Source organism: Hemiscyllium ocellatum, chromosome 30 (assembly GCF_020745735.1).
Source record: "Hemiscyllium ocellatum isolate sHemOce1 chromosome 30, sHemOce1.pat.X.cur, whole genome shotgun sequence".
Taxonomy (NCBI): domain Eukaryota; kingdom Metazoa; phylum Chordata; class Chondrichthyes; order Orectolobiformes; family Hemiscylliidae; genus Hemiscyllium; species Hemiscyllium ocellatum.
In genome coordinates this window covers 35593577-35619212 of record NC_083430.1, presented here as the reverse complement: position 1 = coordinate 35619212, position 25636 = coordinate 35593577, and the positions used below count along the sequence as shown (strand labels likewise).

General features: G+C 41.7%; 1 protein-coding gene across 1 annotated transcript in view; it reads left to right on the top strand.

Annotated features, from left to right (window-relative positions):
• The window catches only part of fam110d (family with sequence similarity 110 member D), a 44258-nt gene extending 33773 nt beyond the window's left edge, over nucleotides 1–10485 (top strand). Inside the window, exon 2 of the mRNA XM_060847393.1 lies at nucleotides 7761–10485. Within this exon, the coding sequence (XP_060703376.1) occupies nucleotides 8049–9167 (1119 nt within the window). The 5' untranslated portion in view covers nucleotides 7761–8048 and the 3' untranslated portion in view covers nucleotides 9168–10485. The remainder of the gene's footprint in view (nucleotides 1–7760) is intronic.
• The last annotated feature ends 15151 nt before the right edge of the window (nucleotides 10486–25636 follow it).

Below are 25636 nucleotides of genomic sequence, written 5' to 3'. Positions count from 1 at the left end.
TAGCAATCTTTAGGCTTGAATGATTTTTAGGGCAGAGGTCTACAGTCCTAAGTTGTTCAGCTGCTTGGGAGCTAATTGCACATTTGTTGTCAGGCAGAAGGTGTTTGTCAGCAATAATTGGTCACTATTTCAAAGACTAATGAGCTATTTGTTGCTGGTGAAATCTTCACTCTTCCACAGCCTATATATAACAAGGCTTTCCCCACTGTCTGATCCAGTCGCTGTGTAAACAGTGCTTACATTGAGTGTCAAGTAAGTTGTTTTGAATAGGGCAGCAATTCCTCAACAATCCTTGGATTTTAGAGTGTACAGAGTCATAGAGTTATACAGCATTGAACAGACTCTTGGGTCCAACTCATCCATGCTGACCAGATATCCTAAATTAATCTGGTCCCATTTGGCCCATATCCGAAAACCCTTCCTATTCATATATCCATCCAGATGCCTTTTAAATGTTGGAACTATACCAGCCTCCACTACTTCCTCTGGCAGCTCATTCATGAAATTCACCACCATCTGTGTGAAAAAGTTGCCTCTTCGGTCCCTTTTAAACCTTTCCCCTCTCACTTTGAATCTATGCCTCTACTTCTAGACTCTTCCCAACCCGGGGAAAAGGCATTTGTCTATTTACCCTACCCATATCCCTCATGATTTTATAAAACTTCATAAAGTCATCCCTCAGCATCCAATGCTCCAGAGAAAATAATCCTAATCTACTCAGCCTCTCTCTATAACTCAACCCCTCCAACCTTAGAAACATCCTTGTAATTCTTTTGTGAACTCTTTCAAGTTTCACAGCATCCTTTCTATAGCAGAATTGCATGTAGTATTACAATTGTGGTCTAACCACTGTCCTGTAAAGCCACAACATGACCTCTCAACCCCTATACTCAATGCACTGACCAATAAAGGCAAGCATACCAAACGCCGCCTTCATTAGGAGAAAGTGAGGACTACTTCATTATCCTATCTAACTGTGATTCCACTTTCAAGGAACTATGAATCTGCTCTCCAAGATCTCTTTGTTCACCGACACTCTCCAGGACCTGACAATCAAGTGTAGAAGCCCTGCTCTTATTACCATTCCAAAATGCAGCACCTCACATTTATCTAAATTCAAATCCATTTACCACACCTTGGCCCATTTGATCAAGGTCCTGTTGTTCTCCGAGGTAATGTTCTTCACTCTCCATTACACCTCCAATTTTGGTGCCATCTGCAAACTTACTAATTGTTTTCTCTGGAGTGTCGGAGACTGAGGGATGACCTTATCGAAGTTTATAAAATTATGGGGGGCATGGATAGAATAAATAGACAAGGTCTTTTCCCTGGGATGGGGACTCCAGAACTCGAGGGCATAGGTTCAGGGTGAGAGGGGAAAGATATAAAAGGGACGTAAGAGGCAACTTTTTCACACAGAGGGTGGTGTATGTATGGAATGAGCTGCAAGAGAAAGTGGTAAAACCTGGTAGGATTGCACCATTTAAAAGGTGTCTGGATGGATATATGAATAGGAAGAGTTTAGAGGGATGTGGACCAAGTGCTGGAAAATGGGACTAGATTAGATTAGGATATCTAGTCAGCATGGACAAGTTGGACCAAAGGATCTGTTTCTGTGCTGTAATTCTCTATGACACTATGACTCTATACTTCCTTTGTTCACATCCAAATCTTTAAATAAATGACGAAAAGCAGTGGACCTAGCACAAGTGCTTGTGGCACACTACTCATCACGGGCCACCAGTCTGAAAAGCAACCCTCCCACCACTACCCTCTGACTCCTACCTTCCATCCTGTTCTGTATCCAATAACTAGTTCTTTGTCTATTCCATGTAATCTAACCTTGTTAACTAGTCTCCCATGAGGAACCTTGGTGAATGTCTTACTGAAGTCTCTATGGATCAATTTCACTGCTCTACCCTCATCAAGCCTCTTTATTACTTCTTCACAAAAGTCAATCAAGTTAGTGAGACATGATTTCCCCTGCACAAAGTCATGTTGACTATGCTCAATCCAAATGTACCTTTCCAAATAGAGAGCGACCCCCGTAACCACAGGTTCAGTTACCATGGTTTCAGTTACCCGTGGTTTACCATGGCCTGAACATATTATAGGGAACGTTTTAAATCCAGGGACAAGGAGGCTGCTGGGAAGGTATGTTTTGCATTTAAATGAATTGGTTCACACCTATCCGCAGTTTCAGACTTCCGTGGGAGGTCTCAGAATGTATCCCGCGCGCATACAGGGGGACTTCTGTACATATAAATCCTGTCCCTCAGGATTGCCTCCAACAACTTGCTCACCACAAATGCCAGGTTCACTGGTCTATAGTTCCCTGGATTTTCCTTACCACCTTTCTTAAATAGTGGCACCACATTAGTGGTATCATGGTATGTACAGCTGTGACCTTTATTTGTTCTTGGGATGTGAGCAATCACTGACAAGGCTGGCATTCATTATCTCACTCTTGTTACCCTGAGAAGGTGGTACTCAGCGGCCTTCTTGCCTTTATAGAAAGTCACGTGAAATGGGCTGGCTATGTAGTGTGCGTGCTGATGTTAATAGAGTTCATGCCTTTCTAAACAAACTACTCTGTTTTAAGAAACACTTTTGAGTGCTTCATATTTTTAAAAAATATTACATATTGATGAAGAGAAATGATTCAGTCTCCTTTTTCATTCCCCTCCACCCCTCCCCCACTCCTCCAGCACAAATGAATGCCTGACTGGCAGGATTTTCTTGCTGCAAACATGAAAGAGTTCAGTTGTGTGTTCAGTTCAAAGAGAAACTTGCTTGTTTTTCATCTGGGGATTACCCAGAGGAGGAGCAAAGCAGAAGGTATTTGCATTCGTATAGTATTTTCATGACCTCAGGATGTTCCAAAGGGAGTACTTTTGAGATACCTTTGCAATGTCATGTAAGCAAACAACTTGCACACAGCAAGATCCCATGAGAAATAATGTGATGAGGATTAGGAGGTCTGGTTTAGCTGGTTAAGGAGTAAGTGGTGACCCAGGGTGCCATTGTTCTTTTTTGAAATATTGTATGTGAGCTCCTTCTATGTCCAGCTAAGGATGGACAGGAACTGTTTTTAATGTGCAATCCAAAAAACGGCACCTCCGACAAAGGGATATCACAGATGCTTTCCCACCAAATTTTCCTGGATTTTTGTCTGCATCCTTAAAATACTGAAAGTTCAATATTCTGAAGGTAAGATGTTGATCTGAAATATTCTGAAGGTGAGAAATTGATCTGAAATTAAGCCAGGTAGTCCTGAAAATCTTTGGACAAATCTGTCAGTGCACTGACTTTGTTGTCAGCCCTCTTATCTGTTGAAGCCTTTCCTGGGGCTTTGGGACCATTGTGTAGACTGACACTCCACTGGAAAGCTCTGTCAGAGAATCAGCCCTCACACTATGAACTCGAAGATGTTGTTCTGAGCTGTCCTTGCCTGCCTTTTCCTCAGCATTGCTTGGCTGAACAAAAGAGCAAGTGTTCCAGAATCGTAAAATGAGACAGCACAGAAGGAGGCCACTTAGAATAGAATCATTGAGTCATAGAATCTTTACAATGTGGAAGCAGGCCATTCAGCCCACTGAATTCACACTAACACTTTGTTGAACATCTCACCCAGACCTGACTCCCTATCCCAGCATTGTAACCCAGCATTTCCCACCGCGAATCCACCTAGCCAGCAATCCCTGGACATTAGGGACAATTTAGCATGGCCAATCCACCTAAACTGCACAACTTGGCCTACCACACTTTGTTGGCTGATTAGAGTTTTGTAAACTGTCCCACATTTGTGCTCTTTCCCCACAGCACTGAAATTTTGCTTTGCCATTGATGCTGATCTTACTCGCCTTTTTTTTGAAATTATGCTCAAGTCCACATTAACCAATGTAATTCAAAAATGAAAATCAATGAACTTGCTACAGGTTAATTTCTCAGTTACCTGAATCCTATATCCTCTCTTTACTGACCCTTCTATCAGTGGAAACAATTTATCCTATGTTGCTTTATCAATGTCTTTTGATTTTGATCACCTCGTCCATAAACCTCACAGTTCAACATGAAACACTACAGGAGGAGGCTGTTATGATGCAAAGACTCATTGGGCTGAATCAGCTGCTTCTGTTCTGTTTATACTGCGCAATTACAAGTAAAGCAATGCTTTACTTGATTCTAATTAAATTCATCCTCTACTTTGATTTTTGTTCTCATTTTCCATCTATGCTTTTCCCACATGAAGGGTGGAGTAAGAAAACGTTAGGCTGAGACTGTAGTATGTCAGTCACTATAAAAAGCAGGAAAAAATACAAACATAGCACTGGTGTTGGGGTTTGGGATAGATTTGGAAGTGATTGTGGGCTAAAAGTCTGTGGTTTAGTTTTGCTCTTTAAACTGCTTCACTGTGGTGTGTTGTTTTAAAAAAGATTCTAAACAGATTTCTATTTTTTGAGAGAGAAACGGGAGATGCTGAACAGGAGATGTACAAGTTTAAATATCAAGCCAAAGGCACAACCAAAGCACTTCCTGGAAACACATGAAAGCTAAATAGATGTGACACAGGAAGGGAATTTGATACAGAGCTCAGTGACACTTGAGTGTGGTACTGCAGTGGGATTGCAGGACTGGATGAGGTTACAAAGTTTAGAAGGAGATGAGATTCTGAAAGAGATTTGAAAACAAAGATGAGAATTTTCAAAGCAAGGCATTCCCAGACATAGGTCACCAAGCAAAGAGGGTAATAGAATAAATGGAACTGATGGAGATTTTGGATGAGCTTGGTTTATGAATTTACTTTATTGAGTGTTAGTCTCTTAGAGTTGATAAAGTGTGGTGCTGGAAAAGGCACAGCAGGTCAGGCAGCATCTGAGAAGCAAGAGTTGATGTTTCAGGCACAACCCTTCAGTTCTGGGGAGGGGGAAAGGGGCTGAGAAATACATAGAGGGAGGGGAGTTGGGGCAAAGGAAAAATAGATGGGATAGCAAAGATAGGATGTGATGGTGATAGGTCAGTAAGAAGTATGGTACAGATAGGTGGGAAGGAAGATGGACAGATAGGACATGTCAAGAGGGTGAAACTGAGTTGGGGAGTTGGATCTGAGATGGGGTGGTGGGTGGGGAGATTTGGAAATTGAGGGAACACTTAGGTTTATTTTGTTCTAAAATTGTGGTGTCTTTTAACAGTGCACATAGTGCTATCAATTCCTAGCATTTCCCTCGGTTTGGACGGAGAGAAAGCAGGAAATGATTGCAGGGTGATATAGTTTTACGAACATCCACAGATGCAGTGACTGTCTCAATTAAAGCTGTAATAGTCTTCATTGTAAAATTCCAACATTCATAAGAGCAACAACTGACGATATAATGGAGCATAACTGAGTTTATAGCTATTGTTACACCATCCCATTAGAATTAAAGAAGATATGTATTTTGGAGGATGTCTGAGGAAAGGCAATATATACTAAATGGCACAATCTAAAATTGAACAGGAACACAGACTTGGCATCGTCTGCACTCAAGTCCTGGAAGGTGGATGGATGAACTAAATTGCTGAAAAGGCACATTGTCCCCTTGGATTTATAGAAGCATAGAGTCCAAAGCCAGGAAGTCCTGCCAAGTCTTTATAAATCAATGGTAAGCCCCATTGGAGAATTGTATTCAGTTATGGACAACACACTTTAGAAAGGACATCAAGACCTTGGAAAGGGAACAGAGGCGATTTTTTTTAGAATGGTACAAAGATAAGGCATTTCAGTCATGTGGCGAGATGAGAGAACTTGGAATTGCTCTCCTTTGAATGAGATGGTTAAAGGGAGATTTGATGGAATTGTTCAAAATCATAGAAGGCTTTTAACACAGAAAATCAAAGAGAAACTGTTTCCAGTAGGGCTGGAGGATCAGTGATCCGAGCACACAATTTAAATTAAACCTAAATTAAAATTAAACACAGATTTAAAGTAATTAGCAAAAGAATCGGAGACAACTTCAGGAAACATTAATTTTACAGAGTGAATATTATGATGTGGATAATTCCCTGCATTAAAGGCAATACAGTCGGATTCAGGAATAATATTCAAAAATAATTTACCATGATTCTTGAAGAGAACAGAAGGGAATCTTATGGAGAGAGAACAGGAAAGCCTTACCATATACAGAACAGCCTTGGTTATCCAAGCGTCAATTATCTGAATTTCGGATTATCAGAACAAGATGTCAAGGTCCCGTAAAAATGTTATCCATTATCAGAACAACCAGTTATCCAAACTAAATACTCCCCGCCCATCTTGTTCGGATAATCAAGGTTGTTCTGTATACAAATCACTAATCTTGCTCTTATTTTAGAATTCTGCCAAACAGCAGTACCAGTTGCTTGCATATCATGATAACTATTTTTGAGATTCACACCTATGTTAGATAATTGGTGCATTAACATTGCCATCATCATGATGAAGAATTTTTTCCGAAACGTTGATTTTCCTGCTCCTCGGATGCTGCCTGACCTGCTGTGCTTTTCCAGCAACACTCTCATGTCCAGCATCTGCAATCCTCATTTTGCCTATTGTCATCATCAATGTCACACAGTGCCACTTCACACCTATGTAACACCAAGAGAGACACCTGTATTGGCTATAACGCGATTCCAGGCCTATTAGTTTAAATGGTGTGACTATTTCACGGTTTTCTTATAACCTGAGATCGCATGAGAACGGAACTATTATGTTATATCAGAATCGACTGTAGAGTAAATTGATTAACTGTGTCCCTGCCCCATATTGAAGTTCTTGGTGTTTAGTTAGTTCCATTACTCAGGGTTTGGTAAGGAATGCTGGTTTTTCAGGTGATAGCACTCTTGTGTCTGAATACTAAGGTTTTGGGTTCCAGTCCTATACCAGAGATTTGACTGACACCCCTCCCCCACCCCAGTGCATTACTGAGGGAGGTGCTGTATTGTTGGAAATGTTGTCTTTCAGCTAGAAAGCTAAACTGTTTTAAACCCATTTGGTGACATTTTTAAAAATCCCATAACATCGAATTAGGTGATTGTTCCTGAATAAAGATTTGGAGATGCCGGTGTTGGACTGGGGTGTACAAAGTTAAAAATCACACAACACCAGGTTATAGTCCAACGGGTTTAATTGGAAGCACTAGCTTTTGGAGCCCCGCTCCTTCATCAGATTGTTGAGGAGCTCCTCAACCACCTGATGAAGGAGTGGCGCTCTGAAAGCTAGTGTGCTTCCAATTAAATCTGTCAGACTATAACCTGGTGTTGTGTGATTTTTAACTTTGTTCTGGAATAAAGTGTCCTCATCAATATTTCTTCCTCAACCAAGCTAAAGAGAAATGAACGGGTCATTATCACTTTATGGCATTTTGCAGTACACTGATTGGCTGCTGTATTTCCCTATATTGGAACTGTAACATTTTTTAAATAAATGTTTGCTACTGGCAATGAAATACATTGTGATGTCCCAAGATTGTGAGAGGTGCTATATAAATGCATATTATTTCCGTTGGCCACACAGGATTCATCTCACTGAGTTCTGTAAGTGTGTGTCTTGATCAGAGACTGTCTCTCCCTGGTGCATTGTGAGTATTGGCTGCCTTAAGCTAAGCCAGCTGACCTTCTGTGTCAGCTCAGTTCTGGAATTGCTGGTGCATTGGATCTGTCAGCACCGAAAGACAAAATAGCTTTTTAGCATCGAGTCCAGAGGCTTTGAACTGATGCACGGCAAACTTTGATTTATTTTTCAGGAGGATGCGTGAAGCTGAGAGGAAAGTTCAGTGAAGCATTCCAGTTGAGAGTAGAGTGCATTAATGGATGCACTCTGAAAGCCTTTTCTCCCGTCTCTTGCTGATTTTCCACAATGAAGAAATCATTGAGGAGTCTGTGTTCCTAAGCCCTATCAAAACTAAACAACGCTAAAGTCTCAGGTGACCTGATTTCACTTGTTTGGATATGGGAGAGTTGATTTGAAAGTTGCTGCTGGATTGAGCTCTGGACTTGTCTCATTGTCCTAAACCACAAGTGAAGTGTGGAGAATGAAGCCAGTCACTCCAGTTAGCTCCCCCTCCCCTCTCAGGCTGCTAAACAAAGGCCCTGAGTATCTACGCAGGCAAATGGAAAGTGGGAACAGGGGCCGGGCACCGAGTGCTGTTGAGAGACTTGAAGCAGACAAGCCTAAGTATGTCAAGAGCCAGAGAGTGATGAACGCCAAGCAAGAGACAATTGTCAGCCCTTCTGTAACACCACAGCCTTCTGCTCAAAATTGGGTCAGATCAGATGAGGCAAGAAGTCTGTGCCATGATTTTGATGCCAGAAAAGAGAATGCCAATTTGGAACAGATCAACAACATCAGAAATGTTTTTGTGGACAAACCATCCCACAGTCCAGTGGTCACGAGGAGGACCACCTCTAAGAGAGTCATGAGGCCAGACTCCTTAATCATTTACCGGCAAAAACGTGACTGCAAGACAGGCAGCAGCGAGAACTCCAGAGGCTATAACTTCATCCGACGGCTTTTTCAGGGGTCCACCAGGGACAAACAGGTGAGCTCCCTCGAGTTGCCAAAGATCATCCTGAAGGAGGGCAGTAGGTCTTTCTCTGAAGGCAATTCCCCTGTAATGTCACGCATTAGTCATCTCAATGACTGTGAAGCAAGAGAGGTTGAAAATCTTTGTACCAAACACTTTACTAACAAGGAAATTCCTGACTCGGTTTCTCCAAACCTTTGCTTAACCAGAACTCTCAACCTGCCAAGTAACCTTTCTGAAGCGAATAGCCAAACAGCCTTGAGAAGCGGGACTTTGCAACATCCAAACCTGGACCACTTGCTGCGTAGCTCTGTTGCTTTGTCAGAAGAAGAAAGGTTTTTTAATTACTGTGGGCTCGACCCAGACGTGGCAGAGTATCTTGGGCTGTCCAACCTCTCTCCTGCTCCTTCAGACTCAATATCACCCAGAATTCAGAATGTCAGCATGACTGAGAGTGATGGCAGTGAATTCTCTCATGGAAGCAGAGATGGCGAAGGCCTTTGTGAGGAAGAAGTTCATGAGCAGGTCTCTTTGGGGATATCCGTCATTGAACGAAATGCACGGATCATCAAGTGGTTGTACAGTTGCAAAAAGGCCAAAGAAGGACCAAAGGAGTCAACAGTGTAGAGGTTTAGAACTTCCACCAAAATGCAAAGAGAATATTTTCACTGAAGTACATTTTGTTTTAATCATTAATGTCTTGGAGAACTGAACTAGATTCTGTCTTTAGCTCAACCATATGGAACATATTTAAAAAGTTTTATTTTCTTAATTTAACTCCAAAAACTGATGTTCAGCTTTGGTCTGAAAGTTTCAGTTGAAGTAAATAAATGAAAAAGGGATGATGAATGCAACATTTTATTGCCTTGAAGTGGACTGGGGGTTGGGGGAGGTGTGGTAGATCGGGGGGAGCTGGGAGTGTGCTTTCCTTTTGTGGAGTATTTATACTCAGAGGTCATCGACATGATGCTGGTCTGTCTTCACACACTAATTTTGACATCACACATACCCAGATCTAACGTCTCACAGGTAAGAAAGAAAGATCTCCATGGGATAACCTGAAGTGCCTGACAGCTAATTGAGTATTTGTAACTATTTGCTCTTCTAAATGAGAGTTGTGACGAGACAATTTGAAGCAGCAAGCACTCATATACGTCAATGTGATTATGACAACCTGTTTTTAGTGTTTGAAAGATAAATGTTGGTCAGACAGTGGAAAAAAAGATACCTGCCCTTCAAAATGGTGCCAAGGGATCTTCATTCAGTTGGAGAGACAATGGCTTTGGACAGAGCCTTGATTTAATGGCTCATCCAAACGTTGACATTTATGACATTAAGCACTCCTTCAGTACTTCTCTGGAAGTATCACACTTGATTTTATTCTCGAGTTTCTGAAGTGGGACTTGAACCCACAACTTTGGTTGTGAGATCAGAGTGTTACTCTCTGGGCAGAATCAGTCACCCAATATAAAAATTAACATTTAGAGGTAAAGTAAAACTTCTTTTTCGATATGCTGCTCCAGCACAGACACAATTCTATAAGAATATCCTTGACTGTACCAATGTGACAATTTCAAAATAAGATTATCAAATTAAGGGGATGTCTGTGCACATTAACAGCTGAATTGTGACTGCACGAAATGATCGTTTGTAGGATGAGTGATGAAAGTTGTTTTTCAACTCCTGGGATAGCATTGTGCCCAGGCGCTGGAACCATTCAGCAACTTTAAGCAAAAGCCTCCACGTTTGAACCAACATTTTCTTTTATATTTATATATATAAATATATACACATACATACATATTCTGAAAAACATGCATCAGGTTTACAGGAAATGACATAATGTGATCTTCCCGAATACAACCTTGACAATTACATTTAATATAAACAATTGTTCAAATAAATGAAAAAAAACTGGGTTTTTTTTGAAGGATTTCAAAACTGTTTTTTGTGAAAGCTAAATTTTATTAAGGAAAATAAAGAAAATGAAACAGGTATTTAACTTTGATTTCTTTTTGGAAAGATAATATAGGAAACACGATGCTGGAACTTTCCATTTTGCACTCATCAGGACAGGTCGGCAAGAATATCAAATCTCAAAGGAAACAATTCCTTACCCTGCATGGCAAACAGGATGCTCATGGGTTGGCAAGTGGAATCTGAATGATTAAAGTATTGTGACTTGCCAACCAATCAACACAATGTTTATTATGCAACACTATTCGCTGTTCCCATGAAGATTGAGATTCTTGTGCACCTGAGAGAAAGTGAGGACAGCAGATGCTGGAAATGCACCAAACAACCCCACTGCCCGATGGCCAACCATTTCAACTCCCCACCCAGTCCCCCAAGGACATGCAAATCCTGAGCCTCCTCCACTGCCAAATCCAAGCCACCCGACACCTGGAGTAAAAATGCTTCATCCTCCACCTCAGGACCCTACAACCACACAGCATCAACGTCAACTTCACCAGTTTCCTCATCTCCCCTACCCCATCTCATCCCAGATCCAACCCGCCAACTTGACAACACCCTCTTGACCTGTCCTACCTGTCCATCTTCCTTCTCACCTATCTGCTCTATCGATCTATTATAATCACTTCCCACCTGCATCGAGGAGAAAGTGAGGTCTGCAGATGCTGGAGATCGGAGCTGAAAATGTGTTGCTGGACAAGCGCAGCAGGTCAGGCAGCATCCAAGGAGCTGGAGAATCGACGTTTCGGGCATAAGGAATGATGAAGGGCTTATGCCCAAAACGTCGAATTTCCTGTTCCTTCGATGCTGCCTGACCTGCTGCGCTTTTCCAGCAACACATTTTCAGCTCCCACCTGCATCGACCTATCGTCATCCCGCCTACCTTCCTCCCAAGCCCACCCCACCTCCCCTATTTATCTCTTAGCCACCTTCCCCCCCCCACCCCACATTCCTGATGAGGGGTTTGTGCCTGAATGTCGACTCTTCTGTTCCTCAGATGCTGCCTGACCTGCTGTGCTTTTTCCAGCACTACACTTTTCGAGTCTGATGCAGTCACTCCACCAAAATAACTGGTTTCAGGCACAAAAGTTCCCATTAATTCCATTTTTCCACTTCTCCTCAAAATGCCTCAAATATTCTCTGGGCCTAGTCACCCTCCAGTGCTGTGCTCAATTAGCTAGTATTAGAATTAGATTATATTGTCATGTAGACTCAAGTACAGGGATACAGGAGTACAGTGAAAAGTGTAACAAGTCCCATCTTGGTACAAAGGTAAGTAGATACAAAATCTTAGGTACAAAATAGAAAAGTGAAGAAATAAGTTAAAAGTTCAGTATTACAGTCCTTCTTCCACCATGGTCCTGCAGATATTCCACGTTGGGTTTCCCACAAGGGCTTGCACTCCCCATGGAGGCTAGATCTCTCCTCCACAGCTGTGACTGTGAGTATAAGCAGGTTATTACAATGCGCCCTAACCTAACTCTCACACATCATCATACACATTATCTTCCAATAGGGAACTTTGCTGAAAGTTTCCACCCTGAACCACCTCATCTCCACCTCCCCCCATCGTGCTCCCCACCCACTGTTCCATACTCTCCGAGACTGCTGTGCTATCCAGTTTCTGCCCAGGTTTTATTCCATAGACTATAAAGCAGAAAATGGCCCTTTGGCCTATCATATCCATGCTGGTCAAAAATGACCACCTAATTGTTCTAATCCCATTTTCCAGCTAAGCCATAGCCCTGCATGCCTTGGAATTGCAAGTGCACACTTAAATACTTCTTAAATATTATGTGCTTGAAACTTCAACTCTCCTGCTGCTCGGATACTGCCTGACCAGCTGTGCTTTTCCAGCACCACAAGTTTTGATTCTGATCTCCAGCATTTGCAGTCCTCTCTTTCCCCCATGAGTATGTTTAACCTCTACCACCCTTACAGCCATGCTTCTAGACTTCCATAAGCCCCTATACACAGAGTCAATTTGAACAATCCATATAGATGAATGCCCAATACTCTGTATCAATTTATCCCACTCTCATTACACTTCCCACCCTGTTTGTCCTCCCTTGAGTGTACATCAGTCCCCTCTATGAAGTGTATGCTGATCTCTGCTCCACCCACCCTTTTAAACAGTGAGGTCCATATTCTCACTGCTCTGTGAAAAATCTCCCTGTTCTTTATTTCCATTCATGACACCTATTAATGTTCCCTGGTTCTGGATTTACCAATGATGAAGGGCTTATGCCAGAAACATCGATTCTCCTGCTTCTCGGATGCTGCCTGACCGGCTTTTCCAGCACCACACTCTCAGCTCTTCTACTTTCCAGACAACATTGTCTACTCATTCCTTTAAAGGCAATCTGCTCAATCCCATGTATGGATCCAGTAAACAACCTCTGAATTGCTTCCACTGTATTAGCATTCTTGTGTAAGTATGGTGACCAGAACTGTACACAGTACACAAGGTGAGGTTTCACCTATATCTTGTATAACTGAAGCATAACTTCCCTAATCTTGCATTTAACTTCCCTCGCAGTAAACCATAATGTTCTATTAGCTTTTGTACTATTTGCTGTGTCTTATTGCTATCTGAACCAATGTAGTTTTGTTTTAAACATCTGCAGTCTGTTTTATTTCTGTTCTTTCAAATGTATAGGCAATGTCTTAGAATGGTAGGCATCTGCAGATAAAATTTAAATACACAGTTAAACAACATGTCTGCCTATTGGAATGAACTTCCCAAAACTGAGCCATGATTGACTGAAGTATACTTACAAAATCAAAGGAAAAGAGAGATTTACATTTATATGGCATCCTTCGCAGCTTCAGTACATCCCAAACATTTTACAGTCAATATCGTCATGCTGTCCTGTCAGGAATGCAGCAGATAACTCCCAAAAAAACAATTTGCTAATGGCTACAAGTTGGGTTTTCATAATACTAATTGAGAGATCAATATTGCTTGGGGATTTTTTACATTTCACTGTAATTTGATTATTTTCCTGCACTGTTTGCTGGATACATGAAAGCTGTGATTGGGTGTGGAGATCCATCTCTCTCTTGCACAAACATCACCAAGTTTTAATAGATTTCAAATTACTTTGTGGTAACTTTGACTCAGTTGGCTACCAAACAGTAAGTTGTGTGTCCAAGCTCCACTCCACTGTCTAATGGGAGGTTAGGAAGATCATCTGACTCCCATTTCCCCGGGTTCCTTCAGGAACCAGCCAGACGAGACCCAGGTGTTAAAGTTTCCCAGGCGTTCTGACGCCAATATTCACAGAGCTGTTTACTGTCACTTTAACTCCTTTCTGGCATAGCTAAACACTCAGCCTGAATTGTTTATTTTTCTGTATCTGTCTCAGCCTCTATTTCTCATTCTCTTTTTTGTTTTGCATTTTGTGTGGTAAATGTTGACATTTGTACAATAATGTAAAATGATAATTATGCATCCACCCATTTTATATCTCACTAGTTTTATTTTTATTGAAATTAGTGGAGATAAAATTCAAAGGGATACTTTTGAGCTGACAATTCACTTGTCACCTTCTTTGTACTATCGTGCTGTCAAAACTCTCCCAGTCTCTTTCTCTCTCTCTATGTCTACATATCGCCTGAAGTCACCTGCACTGTTCAGTATACCTCCCTTGACCACATTCTTTGTGTCACTTTTAAAAACAGTAAAATTCACTCAAAACTTGTTAAACAGCATAACAAGCTGGAAGAATGTGATGGACATTTAAATGTGAACTGCACCTGGCATCTGTGTTTTGATTGAGTTCAAGGGGGTCTGGCTGGGGAAAAAATGTGAACGCTGAGATGATTTTAGTGTAAGATATCAAGAGTTAAACCTGACTTGTGATTAGGACCTGACCTCAGTATGGACGCTGGGATACTTTTGCTTATGCTCAACTCTTTTATACAACCAGATGTTGTTTAGTTCCAGGAGTTGTACCAGTCTGTGACATGCTGTTTTCCACTCTTGTTAACAGCAGTTGGAAGATAGTTTATCTTACAACTCCTCTCGACAACTACATAGAGCCTGATAGATTAGGAAGTCCTCTGAATTCTTCATTAATTCCTGAGACAGGTCAAAAAGTGAGCTTGCGGAAGTTTCAGAGTTTCAAAGTTTCTATAAGACTGCATCACTTCATTTAGTGATTTACATTTCTCAATTACATTTCTCATTCTCATAGTTCTCCAGCTCTTCTTTCCAAACTTCATTCTTTTGATCAAGAATGGTTTATCATTTATCGTTTATTGTTAATTCCATTGTTTATTCCATTGTTCTCGATGCAAGTCCTCATTCTTCTTTCCCACAGTGTTCCCTTTTTAATCATGACTTCCTTGTTCCCATAATTATCCCTCGCAAGTTAGCTCTGTGACAATATATTCTCTAATGCCTCTGTTTGCTCTAGTTTACAGTCTTGCTCCCTCAACTTGTATCCCAGGGCATTGTCTGAAAGTTGTTATGTATGAGTATTTGCAATCCATTGAGGATGTTCTGACCTTCAGTTAGATCATGGCTGATCTGTACCTTAACTCCATTCGCCTCCTTGATTCAGGTACTCCTAATCCTATTGCCTAACAAGAGTCTATCAATCTCATTTGTCAATTTAAACACTTTTGACAGAGCCCGGTCTCTTTTTTTTTTGGGAAACAACCCCAAAGTTCCACAACCGTTCGTCTAAACAAAGTCTTCACTGTCATCATCCTTGAGTCACCTGGTTCTAATTTCAAAGTTATGCCTTTGTTCTCAACGCTAGCCTCATCCTCACCCCACCTCCAACCAAAGGAAATAATTTCTCTCCCTCTACCTCATCAGCACCTTTCATTATCTTAAACCCTCAGTAAGATTACCTCTTAATCTACTTTCGAGGAAATAAAATCCACAATAGGTTGGATTTTAAAATTAATTTGTAGGATGTGGTCACTGGCTAGGTCAGCATGTATTGCCTGTCCCTTATTGCCCACAGGTTAGTGAAGAGTCACTTAAATTGTTATGGATCTACAGTGACACATAGGCCAGATCAGGTGAGGACATTCAGCAAACCAGATGAGTTTTAACAAGAATCAACAATAGTTATTTGGTTGCTATTAGAGTGGCTTTTATTCCAGATTTTTACTGAATTCAAATTTCACCATCTGCTATGGTGGGATTCAACCCCATGTCCTCGTCCATTAGCCTGAGGTTCTGGGTTACTAGCCCAGTGATATATATGACAACACAACTGCTCCACCTCATGAACTGAATGTTCATATGTTCCTATGTGTGGGAATATCCAATACTGGGAATCATAACACAAAATAGCTGCTGATCTGTTCACATGGAAGAATAAGGAAAAGAGCCTTTGCTCAGGAAATATTTAAAAGTGAACTGCTGAAGTTAAAGTCTTTACAAAGGAAAATTAGATGAGTATGTGAAGGAAAATGGAATAAAAAACTATGCTGAATGGTGGAGGTGAAATTTATTGGATGATTGAGATTTCTGTACAACAGACTAGATGGGCTAAATGTGCTATATGTTCTATCTAACTACACATCCTCAGGATGAAACTGTCACTAACAAGGCCAGCATTTGTTTGTCATTCCTGCTGCTCCAGTGAAGGTGGTAGTGATGAGTTGTCATCTTGAGCTTGAGAAGGTGCAATGGAATCATCAAGCAGAGGGCTGGGTTATGAGAAACCATCTCCCAGTCACTCTCAGCAGAACACTGGCTCCTGGTTTGAGTCACTGCTCTGTGAGGACCCTGGAATGGATGTGTGGGATGAATTGCTGAAGTTCAGTCAGGCTCCACAGAGAGACTCTTGTGTATTCTCTGTCCCTGCCAAATGTTCTCTGCACAAACAAACATACACACATCCTTTCAGTGTTAACAAATACCACACGTAGGCAGCACCAAGGCTGGAAAGAATAGAAATAATGTCAAAGAGCTTTAGTTTTGAAAAGGTTCAAGGATTTTAAGATGAAGAGAAGATTGAGGAAGGTAAGTACAAATTTTGGAGGATCAAGAAAATCATCTTATTTTCAACAGTGAAGAGGCAGAGCTTAAGCTTATCATTTTATTTGACAAAGTACAATTTGTGATTGAGTTTGGCAGTGGGGGTGGTGATCAGGGAGCCCTCACTTCGACGCTGAGCAAATTTTCTTGCCAAGTCTGAGCAAACTCTTCTTTTATTCATTCGTGAGACGACAGTGTCACTGGCTGCACCAACACTTATTGGCCATCCTTAATTGCCCAGAGGCCAGTTCAGTGTCAAGCACAATGCTGGGGTCTGCAGTCACATGTAGGTCAGACAAGTAAGGATGGCAGTTTCCTTCCTTAAAGGACATTAATGCACCAGATCAGTTGTTCCTGACAGTCAGCAATGGATTCACAGTCATCATTAGACTCTTAATTCCAGATTTCTAAAGTTGAATTCAAATTCCACCATCTGTAGTGGCAGGATTTGAACCTGGAACCCAGGACATTATGTAGGTCCCTGGACTAACAGCCCAGTGATAATACCATGAGGTTGTTGCTGCGTTCATGGCTGTGTAGCATGGATCATGTTTGATTTGTACCCAATGGCACTCTGCAGTGTTCACGGACTGATTCGCCAGTCACATGATACCCCAAATGTGACCAGTGTATCTGGCACAGACAGCATTTTTAAAAGGCCATTGTGCACTCTGTCAGTCAGGAACTGCCCTGCACAGTTCCTGGTGTATGTCCCAGACATGGCAGACCAGGGAAAATCCCACAACCCTTTGCAGTCAGGCACCTGGAGCTCCTGCTGGATGGGGTGATACAGATCGTTTCTTCCCTATGTCCAACAGTGGAGGCCATGACACCAGAACATGCCAAGGTGGTCTGAGCTTGCCACTTGAGTTAAAGCACTCTCTCAGCTATCTGCAATTTTGGGAAAAACAAAACCTTAATGACTTCCACTCCATTCAGGTAGGTGCCACCATCTTCTATCCAATATCTCATAATCATTCTATCCCTATGACTGTACCGATCTCCCAGTGAGACTTATGCTCTATTACTCTCACTGTATCCAGTGACATCTTTGCCACTTGCCCTCACCCTCACCCCCACCCCAAACCCATAACAACACAAACCTGCAAGTCCTCTACACTGTACTCACTCACTTGGGACTCTCCCACCTGCTCCAACTGTAACAGATGTGCCATCCACATTCATTGCCCATTCTATCATGCCAGGAGGTAAACAGCTCCCAGCTCCTTAACCCTTATGAGGTCAGTGTCCTGACTATGAAATGCCCTGAGCTGGCTCTGGATGGAGGTTATCAGAAGCTGCCCTCAACTTACTGCGCAGGATCCCAATAGCAACCTCTCGACTTGACTGAAACTTGCTGCCATCCACGACAAACTTCCCAGCTTTGTGTTAACACTAAATGGCACAAAAAGACAGCAATTGAGAGTGCAGTGCTGGAAAAGCACAGCAGGTCAGGCAGCATCCCTTCATCAGGGCTTATGCCCGAAATGCCAATACTCCAGCTCCTAGAATGCTGACTGACCTGCTGTGCTTTTCCAGCACCACACTTTTGACTCTGATCTCCAGCATCTGCAGTCCTCACTTTCTCCCACAAAGAGATAGCAGTAAAATGAGCCTCATTATCTCTGGCTGAGGGGTCAAAGCACAAAAAGGCAAGCCAAGGCAAGGCAGTGCAAGGCAGACTTGCTGTGAGCATCGAAGTAGGCCCAGAGTGAGTGTGGTCCAGGAGATGCAGCCTGTTACACTCCATGAGCTGGCTACAGGTTTCCTGAATGCAGTTTCCTTACAGCAGCATTACAATGATGGTTGTCCCTACAGCATGAAAGTGCAGAAATGCCCTGTAAGTGGATCAGAATTGTCTCATAAAGGTTCTTAGAATCTGGTACATGTCTAATGACAACATCTGTGGATATAGGCAGCATTCCCTTGTAATTTTTTTCTTCGGCACAGATCTCTGAGGTCCCACACAGGTCAGCAACATTTGGAACTGGAGGTCAACTCTGCGATCCATGTTGACCTCCATGCATTATGGAGTGGGCACATGTGTGTACAGCTCCAAGGGAGTGGTGGACATGGGGTCCATGTGGCTAGTGTCCATGGAGCATGCCTGAGATGTTGGAGCCCAATATCCAACTTGGAGGTCGTTTGGCGAACCTGCCAGTTCAACTCACCAAGCACCCACCCTGGTGTCCATTTTTGGTTTACCCAACATCGAGTTTGTTAGGTGAGTTTGGGAAAGATCACAACTAGAAAAGTGATGACATGAATTGGGTCATCAATTAAGACCTTAACAAGCTCTAATCGACATCAAATGGCAACTTGTCACTGCCCAGCAAGAATCTCACCAAGTCACTTGTGAATAGCATAAAAGAAGGAGTTGGAATGAGTCTCGCTGGACTTCTCACCTGGCCCTGCCACACAACATGTGTCACCATAGCACGTGTCCTTTGGACCGCTATAAGATACCACCCATAAAAACATTGGCGATCATAGTAAAGCTGACTGAAATAAAGGCAAACTTGGGTAAGTTGTGATTATATAGTGTTCAAAAGGTTTTGCTTGGCTTTGATTGTCTTCATCAGTTAATCTGTAGAGTGGGTGGTGGACAAGCATTCCTGATGAAGGGCTTATGCTCAAAATGCCGACTCTCCTTCTCTTCAGATGCTGCCTGACGGGTTGTGCTTTTCCAGCACCACACTTTTTGACTTTGATCTCCATCATCTGCAGTCCTCACTTTCTCCCATAGACATGTATAGCATATGAACAAAATATTCAATCCACTGGCCTGCCAGATTTTATACTCCAAATGTACTGTCTCCTATTTCTCTTGCACGCTACCAGCATATCCTTTTATTCCTTCTTAATTTGCATTTTAAATTTCCTTGTAAAAATCTGTATTGTTCACCTCAAATATTCCTCACAGTAGTGCATATCACAATCTAATTAGTAGGTTATGCTGAATTCTCCAGGAGAATTTTTTAATTTGACCATCTTATATTTATGGAAACTAGTTTCTAACCCACCCATAAGGGAAGATATTTTCCCCACATCTGCCCTATCAAACCATTCCATAATGTTAAAGATTTCAATCAGATCAACATCATGCTACCTCCAGACTTGACATTTCCAACTTCTGGCATCAGAGACAGGTGCCATTTAAGTTGATGATAACCTGGATGGGGGTGCAGGGGAACAGCCAATGGCTTTAAGGGTTAAACTGTATTACCAGCGTACATTGGAAATCAAATTTTCAATATTTTGCCAATTATTATTCAGAGCCATGATTTATCTCCACCTCTCACTTTTATCTTACTAATGTTGTAGAATTGTACAGAAGCAGTCCATTCAGCCCATGATGCTTGTACTGACTTTTTGAAAGGATTATCCAACTATACCCACACTCTCTGCTCTTTCCCCAACACCCTGCAATTGATTCCATCTTGAATACTTTTGAAGATTATTATTAAATCTCTTCCCTTCATTCTTTCAGGTGTTGCATTCCAAAACATAATTTACAGTCTTAAAATATTCTCCACTACTTTTTCTGACAATGGTCTTGTTTGTGACAGTGGAATCCTTTGGATTACGTAGGGATTGATTTCCGATTAAAAACTTTCAATAGCTTTTTTTCAAGGAGGTGTTGCAATGTATAAAACTGGAAGTTTTAATATGAATTATACATGAAAATTACAACACAAAAAGAGTCCACCTGGTCTACACCGGCCTTTTAAATGTTGCATGAACCTGTTCCCGCCTCTCCCCATATAACCCTGCACCTGTGTTGTCTCAAACACTCCCTATGATAATGAGTTCCACATTCATACCACTTCTTTGGGAAAGACATTTTTCCTGAATTCCTTATGAATTTATTAGTGGCTATGATATACTGAAAAAAGTAAAGTCTTTTTGTTGTTGATTGTGTTTGTGGATTTTTGAGAGTGATACCAAGAGCTTTGCAATGAAGAAACAGGAAGATTGCTGTGTATATGATTTGTTAGTCAGGTGACCCAACCACCAAAAATGTCATGTGTCTTGGGTAGAACAAATCTCACTCATAACTTTTTCATAAGACATTATGTAAACTTTAAAAACTCTTGCCTGTAAGATACACAACTTGATGCAGCAACACTACAGATCCGGCTCTCCTCACAAAATCACCGTCCTTTTGTAGCTTCTGTAACTTTGCTGAAGCATCCCAAATGACATCCCCTGTAGCTAATCCGCATTTGGGTCATTACAGGCTGTTCAAATCCTGTTCATGCCTTTGTTCCTCCAAACTAGGCCATTGCAAAGCTCTCTTGGTCAGAATCCCACCTTGCACCTTTTACAGTTCAACCAAAATTCTGCCATTCTTTTCTTCACTCACAACATGTCACAGGAACTCACTGGAATTATGGGAGTCCTTGGTCTGTCACTCACTCACTTTTCAAATTCTAATTCTTTTTAAAAAATCCTTCTATGGCCTTGCCCACCTTTTATAACTTTCATAATCTTCTCTAGCTTTACAACCCAACCAGGTCTCTTTGATCCTTCAATTCTGGCATCTTACTCACCTCCAATTTTCATTGCTTCAATATTACTTTAGCCACCTTAATCCCTAGCTCTGGAATTCTCTCCTCTATACCACAGCTCCTTCTTTAACATATTTCTAATATTTGTTAGCCCAGTACGAACTGTTGCTTGATAATGGTCCTGTGCAGTTTGATATTAGGATGTTCATAAATGCTCTAAATGAATGCAAATTATTGAACCAGACGGTGAAAATTTTAAGCCCAACATCAGATATTAATGGTGAGGTGAAACTGGAGATGGCTCCTAGTTATGGTTGACTTCCAGTGATATCTGTGATCAGATCATCACTGACTCAGGATTAGTATTCCTGCCTAAATCAGAAGTTTGATTTCAAGCTACGTTCTAGACCATCCAAGTAAGCAGCAGCTGACTCTGAACACTGGGCAAGGAACAGCACTGGAGCCCATGCTTACTGTCACTGCCTCGGCATCTATTACCCTATCAGCAAGTGCATTCAGAGCCATTAACAATTCGCTGCAAAGTAACAACTTCTTCTCGTCTTTCCTGTCTGGCACAGAAATATAAAATTGTTGGGGACACTCCATTTGTGTGGCTGCATCTGAGGACAGGTAGAATAATGAATGACAGAATATGTTAATATTGTCAGGTGGTTCGCAGTCCTTTAAGTGGCTGATAGTGCCATTCGCCTTCACTCAGTGAACTATGAGATGAAAACAGTCTGCAATCGTGCAAACAGCAAAAAGCTGCTCTTTTTTGTTGAGAACATGTGTCACATCTAATCTACATTGTTGACAGACAAGAATAGCTGAGTGGAGAGATCATTGAGGGGGATATCAGGTTGCTGGGACTAAGTGTGGGAACCTTTTGCAATTCTACCTGATAGAGGTGAGTAGGTAATGACCATGGGAAATGCACAGAGAAACAGATATAATGTTCAGATGAAAAGCAATTATTCATTCATATCGGACAGAAATCCATTCTTTGCAAGAAACCAGTGATATTTTCAAGAACAGGAACACCAAAGAGCACAGGGTTGCTGATCATCCAACAGCAACAATTGCAATTATATGAACCTTTGATTAGATTAAATGGTCCCAAAGTGCTTCACAAGTTGGCAAACAAAATTTAACATCGAGCCCAAAAGGAAGTATTAGAGCAAGTGATGATGTAGTGATGATGGAGGAGCATCTTACAAAAGGAATGGGAAGCTTAGGACTCCAGCTCGAGTCTGTCTAGCAACAGCAGAGTGATGGCAATCAGAGATGTGTAAAAATGCCAGTGGAGGAGTGCAGAAATTTCAAGTGGGTTATGAGATTAGAGATGGCTGTAGAGACTGAACAATTTGAAAAATAACAATGAAAACCATAGAATCAAGGTATTGTGAGCCCAGGAGATGTAGGTCAGTGAGCACAACTAGAGACTTCAGAAATGAGAATTTGTTCTCCTGGATATTATTGCAAGAGAAGCATCATTGTAACATTTTTTTAAAAAGCTGTGTTTTTTTTATTAGCTTTGAACACCTTTCATCAGTATGAAATTATTGGACTTGGTGGGGGCTGGGGAAGGTTATTTGACTGATGAGAGAGATATTACTAACTACTAAAGGTTGAAAGGTTATGGAGAGCGAGCAGGAAAGTGGAGTTGAGGCCAAGATGAGATCAGCCATGATTTATCAAATTACAGAGCATGTTCAAGGGGCTGAATTGTTTACTTCTGCTCTAAGCTCTTATGTTCTTGTTGATAGAGTTTCTGGGCTGTGTTTGGACCTAGGGGACAGAACTGACTACATCAAGGACATTCCCACCACTTCACAAAACACCCAAGGCTGGCTCAATAGATCTTCTAGCTGGAAGGCAGGTCTTGCTTGACAGAAGTGGAGCCCTGCCATGTTGGAGTTCCCAAACCCACATGCTCATTACGTCAACTAGAGATGGGCAGCCTTCAGATGACCCTGGTCACCAGTGTCAAAGCTTATCATGCGGGAAACGGATACTGCCCTTTCCACTCTTAATGAGCTGACTGGCACGTAATCAGGCGAGTTCTCTCACCAGTGGGGGTGGTGTGTTAATCGCTAATAATTACACTCACCTACAGTCTTAGAAAATATGTGAGTGGTTACATCTGGGAAAGAGAGACACCCTCTCAACATCACACACAGATACCCACAACAAGATACACTCAGAGAGGTACTGGTCGTTCTGGTATAACATGCATTTCGTCAGCATGAATTGGCTATAACACGATTGACAGATTATAGACACTGTTTGGATAACACAAACTTTCTATTGAAAGGGTATTGCGATTTTCTGTTGTGGTTTTTCATAATGTGATTTTCCATAGTGCAAGGCTGCAAAGGAACACGACAGTCATATATGAAAGCAGAATGCCTTGTGCACTCTCTCCCTCCTGATAGAGAGAAAAACAGACAGTCCGTAAAGCAGGGTTATCTAGTTATTGATGAACATCAGGAAAACTGGCTAATTTTGTACCCTCCATAGCCTGAAGGGGTTGAGTCTATCCACAGTACAGGCATTCCCACCCCAGCTGAGGTTGGTTAGCTTCTGACCATTTATCAATTCGGGGTCCTTGCTGGACTGAAGCTCAGTTTAATAATGTATGTTTGACAAGCTTGAGATCTGCCTTGCACTTCAGTCAAACCCACTTCAAATGAGGTGCTGGTTTGATTGACCTCTCCCATTAGTTGTAAGTGGGAAGAACATCTGAGCTGGCCTGGCCCTTCACAGCACTGTAAGAATGCACTCAGCACCTGGCCCAGTAACACTGCCCCAGCACCGCTCTTTGTAATGACGGTGATCTCATTTCCTCTCAGACATTACTGCCAGGCCCTGTGGGAACAACCTACAGGTGTTGACAGTTTGACTTTGTGCATGTTTTATTGCCAGAGTTATACAAAGGAACAAAACATGTTGGACTTAAAGTGGCAAAAAATAAAAAGAAAGTAAACCTTTCATGAGTTCAGCTTATTGCAAAACACTTCACAGGCAGGGACTTTTGAAGATCAGTCACTATAAGAAATACAGCAGTCAATGAGTGCGCAGCAAGCTCCCACAAACAGCAATAAAATAGCATCTCCTTTATTGATACTAATGGTGTGTGATAAATAATTGAACACAGGACTCAGAGATTAGTGTCCTGCTCCTCCTTCATAAAATGCCATTGGATCTTTACATCATCTGAGAGGGAAGACAAACCTGTATGATATTCAAAAGATGGCACCCCTGGCAGAAGGGTGATCGCTCCCTACTGCACTGAACATCAACCTTTTGTTCTCAAGCCTCTGTTGTGGGACTTGAACTAACAGCCAGAGTATTTAAATATTGTGTCTGAGGGAGTTAACCTTTGTTTGCAGTGTTGAAACACTGACTCAGAGACCACAGGTACATGGCTAACTGGGAAATGCAGAGTGATGTGTACATGATACAACAAGGGCTAAGTTAGTTCTGTACTTCATTATCTGTGATATCCGCAGGGGTGTCCTCATGAAAGGCGCCTTAGAAATGTAAGTCTTTACTTTCTTCTGTTTGTACCTCAATCAGTTGTCCTGCCTTTATTAATTAGTTGAGGGTATCGGAAAAGTTTGTTGTAATTTAGCTTGAAGTCATAGAGTTGAAATCTATCCTAAATCAGTGAAGGCAATTCAATACAATGTGGTGTACGGGGCACATTAATGGACAAATGCAACCATCGATACAGCAGTCTTGTCTCCACTTCAGACTCTTCTCAATTACTAGCATGTCCTGGGGTTAAATAACTGGTTCCAATCGCAGTCAAGATGACTGTGCCACTGAATAAGAGTCCCCTGGAGAACTGAAATGAAATCCTTCATGGAGCCAGATTTATAACCCCGTAACAGGAACCAGCTTGAAAATGCCCACCATCTGAAAGAAACCCTATCCATAAATCCTGGCCTGCTGATTTTTCCAGGTTCACCTTTGCCCTTTCACCCTGAGGGCATCATCCAACATAATTATCGTTGTCCTGTTAACACTGATTAGTTGCAGTCTTTAGTTGCAAAGAGTTGCCCCGAGTTAATAGGAGCTCAGAGGCAAGAGATACTTTGCTATGAATGGCCCATGTGAACTTTTACCATCTCCCCAACCCCCCTCACACCACAATATTATCCCACTCCTCTCAGATTGACCTGGTCGCTATATGTTTTCATTCCCTCCACAGTTTGAGGATATGCATTGAGAATGGCTCCTGTTCTTGGTGATGTAAGTACTCCATTTACATTAACCTGTTTCTATAACTGAACTCACTTCATACTTCTCACACTTTTTGAACTCACAAGATTAGAGTCACATGGTCAGTTTAGATAAGGAAGATCAATTCCATTACATATTACATTCCATGGAATTGTCAACACAGAACCTCACAGCATTTTACACACTGGTGTGTTTTGGGTTGATATTTGTGTTCCACAATTCACCAAGCCTCATTCCTACCCTGCTTCATCTGACTCTATTGACACGTCATTGAATTCGATCCTGCTCTGTGTGTCTGTCTTAATTGCATTTCCCGTAACCACGGTAATGGTGAGTTCCATGCTCCCAGTGCTGTATGT